General features: G+C 40.3%; 1 protein-coding gene across 1 annotated transcript in view; it reads right to left on the bottom strand.

Annotated features, from left to right (window-relative positions):
• MCTP2 (multiple C2 and transmembrane domain containing 2) overlaps nucleotides 1–21,113 on the bottom strand; it is a 121,054-nt gene that overhangs the window by 77,087 nt on the left and 22,854 nt on the right. The window contains exons 4-8 of the mRNA XM_050712992.1: nucleotides 20,567–20,675; nucleotides 10,013–10,155; nucleotides 9,168–9,244; nucleotides 7,873–7,987; nucleotides 5,862–5,897 (exon numbers count right to left, since the gene is read on the bottom strand). Coding sequence (XP_050568949.1) covers nucleotides 5,862–5,897; nucleotides 7,873–7,987; nucleotides 9,168–9,244; nucleotides 10,013–10,155; nucleotides 20,567–20,675 — 480 coding nt within the window. The remainder of the gene's footprint in view (nucleotides 1–5,861; nucleotides 5,898–7,872; nucleotides 7,988–9,167; nucleotides 9,245–10,012; nucleotides 10,156–20,566; nucleotides 20,676–21,113) is intronic.

Raw genomic sequence — 21,113 nt, 5'->3', positions numbered from 1 at the left:
CGCAACCCTCTCTGTAAATGGAGCAGCATGAAGCCCCAGGAAAGCTGTTTCACTTGAGTCCCTGCAAGACAGCCCATCGCATTAGGAATGCTTTGGATTTCCTGGATGCGCCCAGGTCATGTGTGCTCAGCAGGTCTGACACATCTCCTGTGCCTCCTATTGTCTACGTGCACACCGAAGACCTGATCTGTGCGTGCTCTGCTGCTACCTCCCCAGCATTCCCACATATTTTGCAGGCTATTCCTCTGACAACCCTGATGGAAATCCCAGCCAAGCAGGCACTGTCTCACTTTCCACTCAGTTTCTGGAAGGAAATATGTCTGGGGAAACCCAGGTGTGTGGTAGGCCCATGGACCTGGACCCTCAATGAGTCAACTTTAGTGTTGCCTGGGGAAGGCTGTACTACAGAAAATGCCTCCCTGGTGAAGAAATTAATACCGCATTATTTATTTCATAAGTCTCAACTCCTCTCTGATATCCCGCACCTACTTATTTCAAACAGATTTACACAGAGTTAATTGATTAAACTTCACAGCCTCCCTCTGAGTTTGCAAAACTATTAAAGAGCAGAGAACACAGTAGTGCAGTCATTAGTCTGACAAAGTCAGTCCGTGGCAAAACAAGCACTAAAAAATTCCTCCAGCCATCACTACATTAATCTGCCTTTACACCAGAAAAGTCAAAACCCCTCTCTAAGCCAGAGAGAAAAGGAAGGTGTTACTGCTTAATCAGCAATAATTTTAAAATATTTTTTTTTATCTATTAAGCTCTTCCCTTCCCCTGTTACCACCCAAGCTACAGACAGCTCTGTGCACGGGTACATTAGCTCCTCCCGTCTCTGAACCCTAGCTCTTTCCAGCTGTGCTCCCAAACTAGATGCCAGGTCCCTCAGGCCTCTCTTGCTGTATTTTCCTGCAAACCCTCTGCAGTCATCCAGCTCACACTCTGGCTGCATCCCAGATAAAGGTGCCTTGCAGAAGTACAGAAAAGTTGGCTGAAGCTCGGATCAGGCTATAGGTCTGGAAATTAGGAAACACATGCTTCATGATGGAAGCTGGCACATGTCCTGAGCACAAGACATTGGACAAGTTTACTTATCCCCCACCACCATCCATCACTTCTGAAATTAAGCTTCTGGCCCTGACACCAGAATTTGAGGGGTTGTTTCCAGACAGAGCTCTGACTTCAGGGCTCTGCGTGCACTGAAAAATTTTCACACATGCATCTGGTGTGGGTGTTACTTTGCAAATAACCAGCAGTACCATAAAGGTCATCCTTATGAGCAGTTCAATGCTGTAAAATGGATAACAACTGGAACAAAAAGCATCCCTCACACAAGCCAGACAGAAAGAAAATAGTGAGCACAAGAATATCCAGAAAGCTTTATTATGAAAAACAACTAAATGCTTTGAAAGTTTAAGAGCTCATGTTTACTGCAGATTTAGGGATAGCAAAACATCAGGAAAGTAGTGAATAATCTTTTCTGAAGCAAAAGAATAGCACTGTCATGAAGCAGGACCCTGTCACAAGAAGAACAGAAGGGTTTTTTTCCTCCATAATACTTAGAAAGGACATTTCCCTGGAAAATAGCACATCTCTGAACAGAAAAAAAAAAAAAAAAACAGTGCTGACAATATCATTTTCAGAATCTAGTTTCTGGTTTCAGAAATGAGTATAAAAGCTTCTCACACGAATTTTCAATTTTCCACTACTTTCTGGTTTTGGTTTAAAGAAGAAAGCTGGACAAGAACGAGCAGGTTGGCCATATTCCGCCTTCACAGAGACAAATACAAGAGATGAGCAAGAATGTTTGAGCTTTGGAGGGGAAAGAACCGGCTCATTGACCCAGCTTCACAAAATCCTTTAGGAGCTCAAGTCTCCCTGATAGCACCATTTGGATATAATCTCCCTCTGTAGGCATCCTGTGAATCCCCTCTGGTGCACCAGCACTGCTTTCCAATCTGTCTCTTTTCCTGATGCACACATACATGCCCCAAGTTCAAACTTGTTTTTGAAGCAATAAAGAGATGCAGAAAAATTGTACATTTAAATGACACAGTGAGGTGGCCAAGTGTGAAGTGAGCCCATCTCTCACATCTTTCATTTAAAAGGATGAGACAGGACATCAGAAAGCCTGCTGCAATCCCTGTGAAGAGGTCAAACATAGAAACTGGGCCACGTAATTTGCCATTTGAGAAAACAACAACACGCAAATATGAAGACTCTTTGGACCTCTCCTCATTAGGCAGGGAAACCATTTTGCAGAGGCAGTCTCCCCCTGGGAAAGAGGAGAGGGCAGTGAGAAAAGCAAGTGAACCAACACGAGATTGCCACCACAATGCGTGACCCTGTGGCAACCGAGTCCCTACGCTCCACGAAACACTCCGAGCACGCCACTGCCCACGGGGCATTGTGGGAGAAAGCCAAATACAATGAGGCAGGCAAAAATGAAACATAACAGTCCACGCAGAAAAAGGAGAGCGAGGGATTTTCCCCTGTGAGTAGACACCGAAGAGCACTTGGGTCCGGTCAGCCTTTCAGCCAATTTATTCAATCAGCTTAGGCTATCAAGGTGGCAATTGTGTCGCTTTTGTTTCAGGACTGAACTGCTGCAGGTCAATCCACCCCAAGCAAACCTGCTTATTTGCTTCGTAGATGTTCAACACTTAAAGGTTACTCAGCTGTACAAATGCTGGAAATAGCACAAGGGGCACTCAGGGTGAGATTCAAGCCACCCAGGACAAACAAGGCTACTAAGCATCAGGACGTTGGGTTCCAGCAGATATAGTTACCAGCTCCTTCTGCACCCCAGATAGCTCCAGAAAAAAATAAAATATTTAAAAAAATCAGAAAAGAGGGGAGAGCTTGCCAATACACAGATATCAGCTCACATATTGATACTACTTAACAGTATCCCCCTCCCTTTTCTCATGGAGGGCGGCATTGCAAAGAAGAAAGCTGCACTCTTGGAGACAGCTCCTGCAGAGGACAATGCTGTTTTCAGCTTCCATGAAAAATGAGGGCTCTGGATGTGCTGCCCATGTCTTGGGATACTGCCCAAATGTGAGATGATTCCCTTCTAGCAGCAGTGAAAGATATATACTGTGTAATCAACAGATAGCTAAATCATCCAGTTCAACAGCTCAAACCAAAATGATTTAAAAGACAATATTCAGCGGCTGAAATTCTTCCTGCATAATATTTGTAACGACTGCGACAGACATAGCTAGACTGGATATCTTGTACTGCTGCTGTTCTCATTGTCTGAAACAAAGCTTTTCCTTCAAAAAGCAAAGGAGCTTGGAGAAACTACATGAAAAGTACATGGTATCCACCACAGCCCATCTCAGTCCCTTCGCCAATCTGACATATGGTTGCATCGGGCATTAATACCAGCAGAGGCACTAACCATTTGGGGTGAATTTCAGAATCCAGAAAGAATCCTGTGACTAATGTGACAGGACTCATTTAGGATACTGATATTCCAAATCTGCCAACTGCACTGATATAACATAACATGGTCAAATTAGAGTATAACCAGATTTCTTTTATATAGGTAAGAAAGAAAAAAAATAACGTGAAAAACAAGTTCATTTTGTCCATCCTTAGAACAAGTTATTCCCCTTGTATTTTTTAGAAAAAGAAAAGCTAAATATTATAATATAGGTCAGCTACAGTTCAGCAGAAAACAAAAATCAGGAAAACCATTTCTAATACAAGATTTTTATTTACTTAAACCCAAAGAGATGAAATTTAGATCTGTCTCAGTTTAGCTGCTCAAACGGAAAGCATATGGCCTTTTTTTCCTGCAACAACCAACCACTGTCAGCTCAGGAGCCAAAAAGGATATGAGTTTGTGCATCCATTACAGAGCTCTTCCCATTTCCCCTGCCTCCCTTATTCCTATATCTTTATCTCGTCCAGCAACATTGTTTTCTAACCCATCATACTCTCTGGCCATTCTTCCATAACCTCTTGTGCCTTCCCTAGACACCTATATTCCCCATGCACACAATTTTTCTTTCTAGTCTTTATGTTCTGCCACAAACTGCTAGTACTGTTTCCACAGACCAGAGTTTCCTAACTAAAGATGGTTATTGATGTACAGTACTAGTGTTTTAGTGCAGTAGCAGAATCAATAAACTAGGAAATACTGCTTTGTCAGATTTTTCCGGCGCATGCTGGGAAATACTTTTACTGCCTTTGGATGGTCACAGAGCTTTTCTTTAGAGATCACACTGGAGCATGAACTGTGTCTTCCCTGGGAAGAACTGAAGCTCTCCTACCCTCTAGTGACTGTAACAGAATAGAGCACAGGGTTGCAGCTCTGTTTGTCTTTTTGTCCCCTCCTCTTTTAAACAATACTTTCATTTCTCCTAATTCTCCTAACCATGCCTTAGCATCTCAATTTTATTTAGAGATGCGAAGGCACAAACCAGAGTCTTGAGAACAGAGATACCTGCCAATATGGCTTATAGTTAAAGGTCTAAAAAAACGTATATATAAAAAATTATTTAAAATGCAATGAGATACAGTGTACAGCTGGAAAAAAAAAAATGAATGACAGCAACCAAGACAGAAGTTTGGCTATTCTGGACAAAAAGGACCAGAGTTTAAAAACCTGGCTCCCTTTTCTGGGACCCAAAGCCAACCAGCGTCAAGAGACAGCTGTGTGTGCTTGCGTGAGAAAGAGGGGGATCAAGCTACACTGATTGAGTGAGGGCATAGTAATTTCCAGAGCTTTAGTTAAAAACTAAAGCACTGAGCTCTTCAATTATTCCATCACTTTTTGTCATACTGCATTCAGGGATGTCTGGCGGCTCTTTGCAAGCGCAGCGGTAAGGGTCTGTGTTATCTCCCTGGAACCAGGGCTCGCCAAGCAGCCAGCCAGCTCCAAGGGCTGTTCTTTGCACTTCTTCTATTTACAAAAATATACTTGCTGGCACAATACCTGAGAGGGTTGGCTCCTCTACTTACCACACCACAGTTATGATGAATAAAACAAGAGGAGGTTAATTATTCAATTTATTTAGGCACAAACCAATAGTTATATAGGGAAAATATCAAGATGCATATGCGTTCTCATAAGAGCCAAATTTTGCTTTTCAGAAAGTTAGACTGTAAGGCTCTCAAGCTGGGTACTGGGCCTTGCAGTTTCTATATCATTGTTATTTACTCAATAGCAAATTAAAGCTTTACAGAACAAATAAAAAGCCACACTCTGTTTCCCGAACAAGTTACAATCTAATGCAAAAATGTGACAATGCAGGAATATAAAAGTAATGGTAGTCTGCAGGGCTACTACAGAAGACCAAGGAAAGCAAGTTCTGTAGATATGTAGCAACACACAAATCCTTGAAATCATGTTACATTGCTCATAATGAAAACTGCCTACTTGTTCTCCATCCCAAGAACAAAAGGAATTTCAAAACCCACAGGAACAACTAGAAAAAATGCTGTCTCACAAATTTCTCCAGTGGCAAGAGACAGCCTAAACAATTCAACTGGGAACCAGAAGACCCATTTTCAACACCAATAGCTACCTATCCATAAGCAATTCACAGTTTTTGTTGTTGAATTTATACCAATGTTTTCTTAGTACAGACCGTGTCCTTCTCCAACTCTTTACTGAATGAGGTCTTACTCTCGATCACTGATGGATGCTACCATAGGACATACAATAAGAAAACAGTGGCAATTTCTCACCACATTGAAAAAATCAAAAATCCAAAAGGTAATCACAACCTCTGCACTTCGGTTGAATCTACACTTCCAAGTTTTTATATTTTTACAGCTTGTTTCAGAGAAGGGCACAAAGATTTGGGAGTGGACTTTTTTGAAGAGAAAAAATTATGAATTACCTTGGATGAAGATCGTTTCTTCCGATTTGACCATCTCTGTTCAGGAGTCCCCACCATTGCAACAAAGAGAACACACAGAGGGAAAACAGAGGAATAAAATGGGGAAAGTTGTTTAGCAAAATAACTCAAACATCAGCTTATAAAATGAGTTAGAAAAGCTTAGTAGGGGGTTGGATCTACTACTGCATTCATTTACCTCCCTCCCTCATGGCACATAATCAACAAAACTAAAGCACCTGCATTGCACCAAAAATAAGAGGGAAAAAAAAACAAAACAAGAATAATAATCAGAGGGACCCAGAACCATTAGGAAGAAACATGGATTATACTTCTGGTGCCATCTGGTTCTACAGTAAGCTAGTTTAAAAAAATCATCTTGCTGTTAAGTGCTAATGTGGACAGAGACATTTCACTGTTCTGATTCCACTGGAAATGGCTGAGCAATTTGCATTTAAAACACAAGGGCTTAAAACATCATCTTTAAAAAAATTACAGTATGCACCAACTCTTCTATCAACTGCACTCTGAATGTTAAGTAAGCACCCAAGAGTACCAAAAGCCACTACTTTAAACCAATGTATTTTCTGTCTCACTGGTTAAGTCCACTTTAGCCCATGCCTTCCTAAAAATCCCAGAAGAATTCCTGAGGTTCTTTTGGCTAACATAAAGATACCATCTTTGCTTCACCCCTTCCTGCAATCTGATAGCGTTTGCCAACAGCATTGTCCTGTAAAAGTTAGCTGGTGAATTCATATCCAAGATTGAAGCCATCTCATAACGTAGTTATAGAACTATAACAACAGTGTTTTGATGTCATTAAGCTTTTTAATAATCACAGACTAAGGTAGAAGTAACTTTACAATTATCTTTAAATTAATGTAGTGGGTCATTTTACAGTTTTCAAAAAAGACAATTTGAAAAATAAATACTGAACAGCAGACATCCCATGTTAACTTTACCACCTTTAAACATTTACATTTCTAGAAATAAACCTATTCAGACAAATTCCATACCTATAATTCAATAATGTGCTGTAAACAGCAACTTTCACACTAGACTATACAGAAGACTGCAGAAAGATTTTCTCTTTACATATTTACGTCACATATTTAAAATCGGTCTGGCTTGAGAAACAGATCTAAGAAAATGCCTACGCTTGACTTTTCCCCACCCTTTGCAAAGCTGCTGCATGGACAGTAGCAGGATGGATTGACCAGGCTTGCTCCACACTGTGTAAAACACTAGAAGGAATCTTAGAAGATTATAACAAAAACAAAACAAAACAAATAAACAAAAACAACACATGCACAACTTAATTTAAAAACTATCAGCTTTGTGTTGTTCACAGTCTCTGCCCAGTATTTTTTTTTTTGGGGTGTTTCTAGCATCATCAAAAGTTGCACCATATTTCTGCATCAGGAGTGAAGTTCAGTTGAACTCAGTAACAAAATTGGCGTTTTTACAAGAAATCTCCTCCTCAGCGAGTGTGCTTCTCTGCAGGACTGTTAGAGTTTAAATCTTAACATTAAATCCCTGTTTTTAGATTTCACAAAAATGTATTTTTCATTGGCATGATAAGAAAAAAATAAGAATCACATTCAAATTACTGGGTTCTTTCTAGGTGATAAAATCTAAGTTTCTGGATGAAAATCAGAAAACAGTATGCCCTGAAATGGCAATTAAAGCAGGTACAGTTCACACATTCACTTTAGCAACTTGCCCGTTGCAGTGGAAGATAACATGTACACGATACATGGAAAGCATTGCCACAGTACACTTTGCAACTACAAGACAAAAGCATTCAGCTACAGATGTCTAAGCACCTTTTACCCAGTTAAATATGTTTTTTTTTTAAAAAAAAAAAAAAAGCTATGATCTATGTCGATTTCAGTATAGAGTCTCTGAAGATGAAAATAAAGGTGGCATTTCCCAGTAAATCAGATTATGCCAGCTCTTTTTTTTTTCACCTCAACACATTTCAGCTATAAATTTGATTTCCTAAGCCACTTACATTATTTCTCTTGAAGTCTCCTTGCTTTACTGCTAGACTCAAGTTTAATACAATCACTCCCATGTCATCTTCTAAACTGTTGGGATCTTCCAATTTTAAAACCTGTTCAGTAGTTCTGCAAGCAAAAAAAAAAAAAGCATTTGTTGACTTCAGTTAACTCGAGTTCATTACTAAAGGTCACACTGAGCTGTGCAAATTTCAGCCTCTTGCCTGAAATTCCCAACACTGAGTTTAAATATTAAAGGGGGAAGTCTGGAGGGTTTCCCCCTTAGTTCTGATAAAATACACAACCTTTTAAATAACACAGCCTATCATGTTATTATGTTATTATCTGCATTTCTCCAGATGTGGATACATTCTGAATTAAGTTACTGCTACCTCTACTTCACAGGGAAAAAGAATGACAGAGAAACTCATCCAAGTGAATTTTCTAGCATTAAAGGCTGGGATTTGACTCACAAGATCCGTATTCTGCCTTACTGCCACGTGCATTTCATCTCCCTCCGTGATTTAGTTCCCTCGCTGAAAAGAGTAAGGCTGGTATTTACCTGGTGGCACTATCTCACAGACAAATTCATTAATGTTTCTGGAAACTCAGATACAACAGCCATGGGAGCTATAATATATCCGCACAGGGAGAACTCATTTTCAAAAAAAAAAAAAAGTCACACAGCGAGTGAGTATAAAAGAGAGAAATAAAACTTGAATTCCTGGCTTCCAGCTCCACATTCAGACCAAGCAGCAGTAGACAAAAGGCGAAGGGCTTGCCTCCACACTAAATCAGGGCCAGATGCCGCTGCAGCAGGGATGGATGGAGGGGGGGGGTGTTGAAAATAGGGGAGCTCACAAGCAGCAAGGCAAAGCGTTCCCTTGTTGAATTATCTGCAGAAAAAAAACACCCCACTCTACGTGGAGCTAATAGGGGGTCTCAACTTTCCTCCCCCTTTCTTCTGCCATAAATCCACCTCCACAAATTATTCTAGTGCAGCTTTCCATAAACAATACCACATATACAAACTCTTGTCCTTATTCTGAGATACAAAAAGAAAAGTGTGCCTTCTTCTGAGCTGGACTCCATCCAGGTTGGGTTGGAATCCGTACATAATGCCGGATAAAAGCACGCCTATGTGGGATTTATCTGAAGCTATTTCTCATTTTTTAAATGTGCTCCCCACCCTTCAATCAGAATACGTTTTCATGAATAGATGAATTCCAAGCTGTAGCAAAAGCATTTCATTACTTTCTTTTGCTTCTCAATTACGCTGTAATAACATTTAACTAAATAAACATATTACCTATTGAGTTCAAGTTCAGTGAGTGCTACAAATGCCGAACCCATGAAGTCAGAAGAGGTTAAGTCTCGATCATACACCTGGTGGCAAAATAAAATATTTATAATTTTCACATCATAAGCCAGTTTTATCCTGGATGATAAAAGAACAGATATTTTAAGGCCTTTATGATCAAAGCTTAAATATAATTCAAGGATAATTTTCCATCTCCCTGCTTTAATTTGTATTTTTAACTAAATATTTAAACAGTGTTTTGAAAGCGTCTTCTTAATATCATGTAAACAGAGACGTGTGCTGCTACAGATTGTGCCTGTTCCTTTATGCTCTCTGCAACAGAATGATGAAATGCTGCACAAAATCAGGTACTTCTTGCTACAGATGTTTTAGCAATTAGTGCTCACAACTGGTAGCTTGCAGTTCTGGTAACTGTAACGTTACTCATAATGAGAAAAGGCTTTGCTACTTGTCACGGCTGCATCCCAGGTAATAATTCTGTTCAACCCTGCCAAATTACACTCCTAAAACGTGCTTATGAAACCACTATTGATTTCACTAAGCTTGCACAAGCACTGTAAGTTAGAGCAGAATTTAGCTCTATAGTCTTAAACATATCCAGGCAAGGAATTTTATTTCATCTTGGGTTTTCATAGAATGAAAGCAAAACATGCAAGTAAAATCTGGAAAAGACATATGTGCATTTTAATTTGAAATTGCTCAAACTCTTAAACTGGATCATGTTTTATGTTATTCTACTAGAGAGAATAAAAAATCATTATGGTTTTGAAGTAGAAAACAATTGCTTAAAAGAGTACTTACCTTACTTTCAAAAATTTAAAACCCAAACTTACCTTGATCCAGAGTTTTTGATCGAGGGTCTGTACGGGCAGCACTACAGTCTCATCCCAAACTGGGTTTAGGTTCTTGTAGACTACCTTACTTTTGTATAGAGTTTTCCCATTCAATTTAAATTTCACATATGGGTCACTTGTACCTGTGATAATTTATAAGAAATAGATTAACACTGCCCCCATGTAAACCCACAATCTTAAAATATAATTTAATAAAACCATAAACAACAATAAGTTACAATGAGTTTTTAATATACATGCGTATGCATAATTACCTATATAAAAACTTCTAATTCATACAGGAAACCAATTGAACATAACCAAAAAGCTGTTTGAGAGTGGGCAACAAAATCTTCACAGTTTGCTCGATCTATGCTGTGTTACTCTTAAAGAATGTTAATTATTCTTTAGTAACTTAGTTAACATTTTAATTTGGGTATAAAGCAAACAAGGATGAAGAAATATTTACAGGGCAACTAGCAAAAGAGTGAAAGAGAAAATGTGATCCTGTGACTACAAACATATGAATAGACCAACACTAAAAAGCATTGTAACTTTGGATAGGAGCTCCAAGGAAATCAGTAACAATAGCTAAAATGTTCATCAGGATTTCATCACTGGTGTCGTTTGCCAATTTGCTTAAATCTGAATTGGAAGTTTCACTGAAAAAATACTGGCATTGTTCACCAGCTTAGGATAAAACTATACACAGAACAGACTCCATAAAGAAAACAAATAACATTCAGGTAACATTTTAAAATCCAAACAGCACATTTTGCCATGGCAATAGCATCCCATATTTTTATGGAACAGATGTCCATAGACAGACCATGGGGCTCATGCCACTCTGCAGCAATAGACAGACTTGCAGCTGTCAAAGGAAAACAGAAGAGGGAATCAACTTTTTTATTATTATTATTATTAAACCAATGGCATCTGCACTATAACACCAATCACTGCATAAGATACCAAAAAAAATAAAGGGGTAATTATGTACACAAAGCTTTTAACTAGATGGTTGATTTAGTAAGGCGTACAGACTTCGCAGAAATCTCGGACTGCCAGTAAGTGAAAGAGTAAAATTGAGGTTTAGCAGCACATACAATTAACTGATCCCAGGTGCTGCTTATCTGTCATGTTCAATATTACCTGTACTGTACCTTATATTCAGAATTCCACTTCCCTATTAACAGTTAAATTTCATTAGAAGAATCACAGCTAACCCGACAGACATATCCAGACCAGGCGCTGCATATTTCCAACACGGCCATCACTGCAAGCACCACATTTCAAGGTGCTTATGGCAGGAGAAAACTCCTCCACCAGACTTCACAACTTCAGAAATAAACTGATTGTGTCCCCCCGCAGGTACCCACGGAGCTACTGGTGACAAATGGGCAGCAGTTCAGGATGACCCAGTGCAAGACTAATAGTCTTGTCAGTAATTTGGTGAAACAATGAGAACACAAAAATTCCGCATTCAAACATTCAAAGCTCTGATCAGTGTTATGTAAAGAAAAACTTGAGAAAAAAATAGCTGTGTGTTAGCATCTATTTGGAATTGAATAGTACTGTGAAGAATTGTGTGCCTGGGACATATGGAGTTATTTTTAAGAATTGCAGAAAGTTTTATTCTACTTTATTTTCAGAAGAGTTTCATTCACAGAAGGAAAATATTGATGGGATTTCAACTACTAACTACAGCTGATCCTTTTCTAAATAGTTATTGCCAAAATCAACCCCTTTATTAATGTGAAAAACGCTGCAAATTTTAAAGAAATTTCTTTCCAGTCTTCTCTTAAAGACGAAAACAATAAATCCAAGGAAGTCAGAGATCAGTTTCTTAATGGTTTTAATGGGTTAGGACTAGACCTTTCACTAGAATATGTATCAAAACTATGTTTACACTTTTGCAAGAAACACACCACTTGAAAACAGCACATTTTACACAATGAATAGGAACAGAAAGGTAAGACAACCCCACAGTAGGGGCAGTAGCCCTCCAAGGATGCAGAAGTTTAGAAATGACAGCATCGAGCTTTTTGATGTTCTCCCAGCTCCAAAGATCCCAGATCCCTTCTCCTTTAAAAAGGAAATAGGTCTGACTATTCTTTACAGGACAAGCAGGAGCAAGCTGAATGTTCAAAAATAACAATAGCAATAATAATGTCCAGAATCTATTCTGTGCATGCAATGGTAACCAGCCCAAATATGGAAAGCAGGTGAAGGAACTAAAAAATGAAGAGCGTAATGAAGGCAGGCGGTCTATGGCCGTTAACTCATTTGGTTTTGGAACAGAAAACCCATAAGCAAGGACAAAACCTGAAAAGATAGAGAGAGAAAGAGGAGATGGAGAAAGAAAATAACCAGCAAGTTCAATATCTGCAAGTACAAAACTCAGAGCCCGTTCTCTGAGGATGGGAAGCAAGAGGACCATATCTAAGTAAGCATCCCAATCGCATTATTGCTCTGAAAGCTATCCAGGTTGTTAATAAAGGGAAAAATAAGAAGAGGGGGAAAGGCTCCCTAGCACTGTTCGTGTGAATCAGGCTTTAGCAATTTTCCTTTTTTTATAAATAAATATATATATATATATATAAAAGCAAAAGAATATATATATCTATATAACAGTGGGGAAAAAGCTATAATAAAAAGAGGCCTTTAATTAAATAAGATTGCCACTGTGGGATCAGGCCTTCATGCTTGTCAGCTTACTCTCAAAATAAACATCTCAAAGCCAGGCCTCAGTGGTGTCACTTACTCGGGCAAGGCACGCCGGGTAATCCCTCGTGATCTTGACAGCTACATAATGTTCAAACTCCTTCACGGGTGAACGGCGGCACTCGCGCGAAAGAAAATATTAATGCCAGGAATTAATAGAAAAAGGGATGATGGTTTACAAAAGCCAAACAAGGAAGAAGTGTCAAGTTAGTACCACGTTAATTGTTAGGGAAAATAATTGTGAGCGGGCGCGGGTTGCGGTGGTGCTCAGCTGTCGGGCTGTCAGAGGGGTAACATCTCAACTAGGCAGGCAGGGGAACGGGGCCGGCGGCACGGGAGCACAGCTCCAACATCCTACAAATGATGGGCTGACACCTCGGCACTGGCAGACAGATGGACTTTAACCTTTGAGGCAGCAGCCGGGAGCAAACCAGGGCTCAGCGGCGTTTGCTCAGGTGGACCCAGGTGGCGAGGAGAGAAAAAGCGAGCTGGGCGATGGGGCTGGATGGAGAGGGGGCACAGCGCTGAAGCCCCTTTTCAGGCTTTCAAAGTTTCCCCCATATTGCGTTGACAAAGCTCCTGTACCTCCCTGGGTAACTGCACCCATTTCTGGCTCTCTAAGATGCCCAAGATTGCTTTCAGGTGATCAGAATAGGTTAGAAGGAGACAGAGAATGAGAAATAAGGCAGGCGGACCAGCCCCACCTGGCAGGATGAACAGCGCAGACTGCCAATTATTGTTAACTGTATTCGAGTTCAAGGCTTGAAGCTATTAAATGGTTTAAATGCTATTTATTAGGGACAATCTACAGTATAACCAGAAAAGAATAGATTTCCAAAGGTGACTAACGATTTTAGACATTAATTGGTCTGAAAAAGGATGCGTTTCATTTTCTTTTAGACACAACAGGTGCTTGAGAATTTTCTGAAGCCAGACCATTAGAAAAAAACTTTTCAGCAGCAACTTCCTAGCAAAAGCAACCAAGTCAACAACTTGTAAGCACTTGCACCCAGGGGTGCTCTGCAATGCAGGTTCTGAACCTGCCCATCTCTGCCACCTCAGCTGCAGTCACACGTCAGTGGGGTAACATGAGACCAGTCCTGCTCGGAAGCAGTTGACAATTTAGACCCAGACAAACATTCTTCTGGTGCATAAAGCAAGGTGAGATGTTTTGAGGTGAATTTAAACATTATGCAATGACAAGAAGGTTGTTAAACAGCTAACTATATGTGTGTGTGTTAGATGACCTGCTTTTTAATCTAAAATCCACTAAGAGTAAAAAAAAAAAAAAAAAAAAAAAAAAAGGAAAGGATGATTTCTAAAAAATCCTTTCATCAGCTGAATCAGTTTTCTCATTGGAGAAACATGTACCTCAACTGTGATACTCCCCTGAATTAATTTCCATAATATCTATTTTGCCTCTTTTTTCTTCCACTAACATTTACAAGCCACGAGTGCAGGCAGACCAAGTCTCAGTTGAAATCTGAGCAAGCTTCCGTGACCAAAAGTTGCTGGGACACAGCATCAGGACAGGGTCTAGTAGCCCAAGAAACTGTTAATGGTGTTTTTAAATGGATACTGCTGCCCTCTAGCAGCAACCAAAAGATGTACCGCATCAGCCGTGTTTAATAACACTACACACTTGCTTCATAATTAGAAAAAAACACCAGACCCGATATGATTTCAAACCACGCTCCATTTTATAGGAGTAAACTTACTGGAAATACAGCATATGAAACAAGTCTTGTTACATAAATAAAAAAATTACCACCTAGTCGCCTTAAAATCCTGAAAGCTCAAAGCAAGAGCAGCATGAAACATAACCTAGACCATCTTAAGTTTCAGTTAAAATCCTGTATTTGAATCTGAAGAAGGAAATGAAGGATTTATTTTATATGCACATAAAGAATGTATTTCTTAAAATCTTCCTAGAAATAGAATTACTGGAGTTATTTACAATAAGGAGTAAAAGACATTTTATAATGGAACACACACTTTCCTTTTTAAGTGGAAAACCACTATCCTTGCAAAGATCAAGGCTTAAAGAGGAAACCAGAAAAAAAGTAATCTGATGGCAGGAAATCCAGGTAATTTTGGAAAGTTTTGTGCACAGCAAGATTATAAGACCAGATGGAAATGAAACATTTCTTGGAAACAAGCATCACCAATAGGCTCCTAGGGAAAATAAACCAAAAAACTTGACCAAAGACATATGAAGAACACACGCAAACCCTCAGCTGAGGGGAAAAAAATAAGGAAAAGTGCCAGACATTTCAGAAATCGTGATTGAAATTAAACCAACAAAACAAACAAGATCCTAACAAAATGCCGTTTGGGACACAATGACAGCAAGAATAGACAGCTTATGACGAAGGTTAGATCAAACATAGAGCACAGGAGGGTGCAAGGACACAGCAGAAGCCACTTTTACATTACTAGTGAGCACCAAGGGACTTTGGCCTAAGTAGTTGCATCTTCTTGTATTTGTGCTCTATGGCTTTATAAAAGCTCCATGTAGGAGCCCCAAAAAGACCCAGCGTGAGCTGCCAAGGAAGGCAGCCACCGCTGAGAGTCCGCTTTCATGACAGAGAGCTTGAACCATTTAAGAAATCTGTTATCTAAATTAGATACCTACAAAATGAAAGGCCTAGTCTGTGGGCCCTACCTATTCTTTACCAGTGCTACCATCCTTATATTTCTTAATCTAACATTCATGTCACCAAAGGTGACAGGCACATTTTGGATTTATTGCTTTTGCTCTAACTTAATCCATTTTCCTGAGGGTCCCCCATCTTTGCACTTTCCTCTCCCACAGCCGGTTGAGGAGGGAGGCTTGCAGGGATCTCAGTGCGGGGGCAAAGTTTCAGCCACCCGCTGCATTCGAAGAAACTGAATTTGGAGAACAGCAACAACTGCAGCACAAGCTGTTGTACACAGAGCTATGCAGAATCCAGAAAACATCAAAATAAGTACCCAAAACCATCCAAATTCTTCGCGTCTGTAAATTAGTCATGATTATGCTTTCAAAAAGAAGTGCGAAAAGTTGCCTAATACATCTGAATAATTAATAAATCTGAAGAGCTAATGATCTAATTGCAGATACCCTGAAAACAGAGAAAGTCTAAATTAATCAGCATGTTTGCAGGGAGCGATTCAGCCTAATTGCTCTAAGCATTTGCTTTCCAAACAATGGATTTATTCTGTGTAAGCTGACAAACTCCCAGCCTAGCACAAACCCATCCTCGCTTCCAGTACTCTGCTACCACTGCAGACCCGGGCAGGAGACAGTCCAGAGATACAGTGGGTGCAGGTCTACTGCAGGTTGTTAGTGCTTAGAGTAGAAAGTATTTGCTGTTCTGCCCCCTTTCTTTCCATTTAATTTGTCCTAGGGAGACTGAGTTTTTGCACAGCTCCCAGTGGTTTTAGAAGCTGCCCATTTGGTAGAGCAGCCCAGCCTCTGCTAGCCTGGGGAGCCCTACGAAACCTGCTGACCATCAGTGGCTGGTGTTAGAAGTGAGAGCAGCTGCTGACATGCTCTGACTGGGGGTGACGGGATGCACCCAGCCAGGAGACAGCCCCTTCTGAGCTCCTGCAACTCACCCCACTTCTTGCACATGTGTTTCCCATGTTCTGCTGCCTGGATCATGAGAGAAATAAAAAAAGAGCAAAACTCAAGTGCAGTTGCAACAAGGGAAACCTGATAGGAAGAAATAGAAAAGGACAGAGATGGGGTACAAAGAACTTGTAAAAAAAAAAAAAAAATCTAGGAAATGCAAGAGTGTATAAAAAAAAAGAAGAAATATCAGGTTGGAGCAATACAGCTGAGGAAAAGAAAATAAAGAACCACAGACACTCACAAGCTGACATCACATCCAAGAAATCTATTTCTCATAACCACAGTGGCTAACAGAGTAAAAGATGCACTCAATACTTCAGAAGAACAGGATTTAGAAACATGAGGGGCTTCTCACCCTTAAAGGCCCTCAGAACAGTTTGCTTTCTTATAGCGGTATAGCTGGGTTTGCCAACTGAAGGAAGGTAACACCTCCATGCAACTGTGGCATCACACTCCTGCTCACTATCACACTGTCACTGTTCTGCAAAGGTGATTCATACAGGCAGCAGCAGGCACAGTCAGAGCACCTCATGGCTATAAGGGACCAGGACATTTCAGGTCTCATTAGACTGACTCACACAAACAGACAGCACTCTGCCCAGGGAAAGTGAACTAGCAAGTAGAAGCGTGTGCCGTCTTCTCCCAGTTCAAAGCACAGAGCTGGAAGCTGTGAGCTTCATTAAAAAGGCTCAAAGACGCCAGAAAACCACGAAGAGCATAAGAAAATGGCAACGCTTAGAACTGGTGACTATGAATGTCTCACATTTCCTTGAAGCCAAATAAGATACACAATTTCTCTCTCTCCTGCAGAACTACTAGTGTTCCACAGATGCACGGTTTACTAAAAAACATTTCTGCTTTCTTACTATCTACAGTATTAAAACTGCATAGGTCATAAGCTCCTCAACGACCATGACATCGCCGTGTTATCTAATAACAGTAATACTATACAAAGTACACAGAAAGCTAAATGTTGGCAGTGGGTTTGTACACACGGACAGAACCACAACCTTCAGTGTTTTGTTCATCAGTTATAAATACAGGAGGACCCGTGCACTACCTAACACGTTAGGCACCCAGTGTACATGCAGGTGATGTGACTGCCACTTGCCGAGTGTCTGCTTTGGCAGTTTTAATGTATGACTGAGTTGGACTGTATCCCAAGAAGCATCAGAAAGAAGCAAATAAACCAGACTCCAAGCAAGCTAATGACCCATGGGTAACACCTCCACCAACCTGCAGCCCCAAGAGGGGGCACTGCAATATTGACCTGGAGAGGGATTTTTTTTTAGAGCCTCTCCCATTTCACTAGAACAGAGATGCTGTTCTACAGCACTCTGCTTCCTTGGCTTGGGTACAGAGAGATAGCCAAAAAATCATAGAAAAGACAAAAGGTGAAGAAAAAATGTAGCAAAGATTAGAGGTTAACAGATAATATTATAAAGGTAAATAAAGAGTAAGAATAATCTGGTAAAGCAAAGGAGAAATTTAAACCATACCAAAGGGAACATATCCCAGAAAGAGCAGCACATAGTGAGTGGACGTTCAGAATACCTAGAAGATTTGGTAAAAGTAAAGTCACCTGCTAGTCTTACAGTTTGGGGTTATCAGAACTACTCACCTTTACACAGCTGAAATATAATTAATGCCTGTTTAATAACTGTTAAGTCTATGAGTAAATTTAGGGATAACCATGTGAATTTGCTGAGTAGAACGAAGACTTTCCAGCAACTATACTGGTGGCAGAAGTATTTCCCCTCTGTTAAACACCATAGATTTATAGATATATACACGCACACATATGTATAGAAACACACAGATGCGCAATGCAACTAAAGCTGGAAATTGCCACCAGAGGGCAGCAAGGACCCGCTGTGCGGGGCTTTCTCCCCTTTGCGCTCTCCTGCATTCCTCCACAGCCCTCAACCAGAGAGATTGAAAGAGGTGGCAGTAAATTAAAATTAAGGGGAGAAGTGCACACGTGAGAAGTGGGTAGGGCACCACAGAAGTAGTATAAGTAGTATTTTATTTGAGCAAATACAGAGCTACCCAAAATGTAAACTGATGGGTCTGGTGACTGTTTTGGGACGTCTTGTTTCAGAGCAATTGCTGTTAATAATTACTAAATATTAAAATTTTGGAAATTTAGAAAAGTTATGTTAAACCTGATTTAAGCCAGCAATGCTGGCATACACTCCACTCAGGCTCTGTGGTTCCAATGTGTCCTGTTTGTTATTTAGGGTATAGAGACAGAAGATTTAAAGTTAGCATCTGTCACTGACCAGGCAAGCAGTTACCACCAGGTATGACCACTGTATGTGGATAAAAGCAGCACAGTGCTACTCCTACATACAAATGTTGAGACTCTGCTGCCACTGCTACCTACCTGAGCATTTTTGCAGTTGCTCGCACAAGGCTGACCAGTGGATGTTTAAACCTCCAATACACACAATAAAACACAGGACCAGCAACTCAGCATTTGCCCCCTGCAGAGTTTCAGAGCACCTCATTACATGAAAAAAAAATAAAAATAAAAAATGGGGAAGAGGGTTTGAAGCCCGCTCCCAGCTGTGTCAGACAGCTTTGCCTGGTTAGCTCTCGGGGTTTCCTGCTCCCAAAACATGAATGAACACGACTTGGCCTCCGGCCCTAGCCACAGCCAGGCTCGTAGGATACACTGGCTGCAGGCAGTATGTTCCTGTATTCAAATTATTTGGAGTAGGCTGGTACATTCCAGAGCAGTGGCCATATCTGGTGTCACAGCGGGTGAGAGGAGGGAAGTTGCATTTGCCTGACCCACATGTTTTCTCTGAGGTTCTCACACTGGCTTTGCTCACCTCTCCAACTTCCCCTTCTAAAAGCATGATGCAAAAACCACAGTGGCTGGAGTTCAGGCTTAAGTGTCTCACAAAGATCTCATGTAACCAGCAGGACAAAGACCTATAAGGATGTGCATCAGGGCATCACCACTGCTTTTCTGAAGGCACCACCACTGCAACACAACTGTGCCTAAAGAATAATCATTAAGGCACTATTTTCCCCACTTCACCCCTAAATCCATGAAAAAAGTGGGAATTTTATTGAATGATTTACCACCTCACTTACTCAGTCTTCTAAATGAACAGTCATTTTCCACAGAAAGTGACAGACCCATCAAATTGATTTTTTTTTTCCCCTTATGCTGTTTCACTTTGTTGCACAATGCTTCATTAAGACAAGCATTTGCTTTCTTATGCAAGAAAGCACAGCCTAGAGCAAACTATGTGTTCTGTCCTCTATAGAAATACTGCTCTGCTGGAATCACTCATTTATAACATCTCTTCCATAGAAGCAGCTGGATATGTCCTGGCTTGTGCAGCTTGCTAGGGTATCTGATGAACTGCTATGCTGTCAGGAAGTACATGCTTCTGTTTAAAGAGTGATGATCTTAATCTAAGTATTCATTCACTACTTCCAAAAGCTAGGAAGAAAAAGCAGCATATGCTTAGCCAAGAGTTACTGTTTGGTGAAGACATGAAAAACCAACATGGAAAAAGTTAACTGAGATAATAAAAGATGGAAATCCCCAAAACAAGCACCGCATGTGAAGGCTTATAAATCCATACAGGTCCCTCCAGATGCAAACCTTGAATGCAAGGCTAATTCAAGCTGATTTTCTTTAAAGCCGTACAAAAAAAATAACAATAGTTTATTCTCTTTTTTTTTTTTTATACACTATTTGTATTTTTTTCTTTTGAATTCTGTCCTCTTAAGTTCTATTAAGTTGTTGAGATTAATGAAAGGGGCCTTGACTTACACCCTCTACTCCCACAGTCTCCCTTTTATTAAAATTTTTACCGATAACCTAAAAGCTCTCCTAGAGCAGCTATTTTATTTATCACATTTCAAATTATTCTTTTTTTTTTTTTTTAAGCTAAATTAGAATCTCTGAAGATTAATGGCTGCAGTTCTTGAACAGATACAGATGCTAAGTACAATAAGGGAGGGGTTTTGCAGCTGTGCAATCAGGAAGGAGCAGCAAACACAGGGCAGCTCCCTCCCCTGTGTATCTAAGGTGGATAAACCCAGGTGTTGAGTGCTCTGACCTGGACACAAATCAATGTCTTATTGCATCAGAGATAAGAAAAGATGCTGATGGCACAAAGTGCTGCCAAACTCCCGTCAGTGAAAGCAGAGTCTTGCAACCCAAAGGGAAGCAGCTGAAAGGTGTGGCTCACCACAGCGATCTCTGATAACCAGGTTCCGGCCTTCTTTCAGGTGGATGGTCAGGAGGTAAGCAAAGGGGCTAGGCAAGTCGTTCAAACAATCGCTTCCTTCTTCTACAGCCTAAGGAGAACAATGAAATCAGTCACCACTACATGTCTCCCCTAGCAGACACGTGAACAGAGCAGGTGTTTTCTCAGTGCTGCAGAGGTGAAGTTCACAGGCCTTTTTTCTTTGGGCAATCTTTTACAGTGCACTTGTCAAAAAAAGGAAAAGAAGATGTCTGAGACTGCTTCCTTACACAAATAACTAATTATCATTGTCAGATATACTCACAAAGCCAAGGGTAACAAAAGGAGGGCTACAACTGAAAATTAGTTATAACAGTAAACATCATAAATGCACTGACAGGCTTTCTAAATCCTAGCATTTCTTTTTTTCTAGCTGCTTATTCCTTGCGCATTCACATTTATCTGCTGAATTCATGAGGAAATACAAATTTCATAAAGTTACTGAGTGGAATATTTCTTTATACAGGTTTAGAAGACATGAAAGCTACAG

The sequence above is a fragment of the Cygnus atratus genome, chromosome 11 (genome assembly GCF_013377495.2).
Source record: "Cygnus atratus isolate AKBS03 ecotype Queensland, Australia chromosome 11, CAtr_DNAZoo_HiC_assembly, whole genome shotgun sequence".
NCBI classification, from domain to species: Eukaryota; Metazoa; Chordata; class Aves; order Anseriformes; family Anatidae; genus Cygnus; species Cygnus atratus.
Note: the sequence above shows the minus strand (reverse complement) of the source record. Positions and strands in the feature narration are given on the sequence as shown.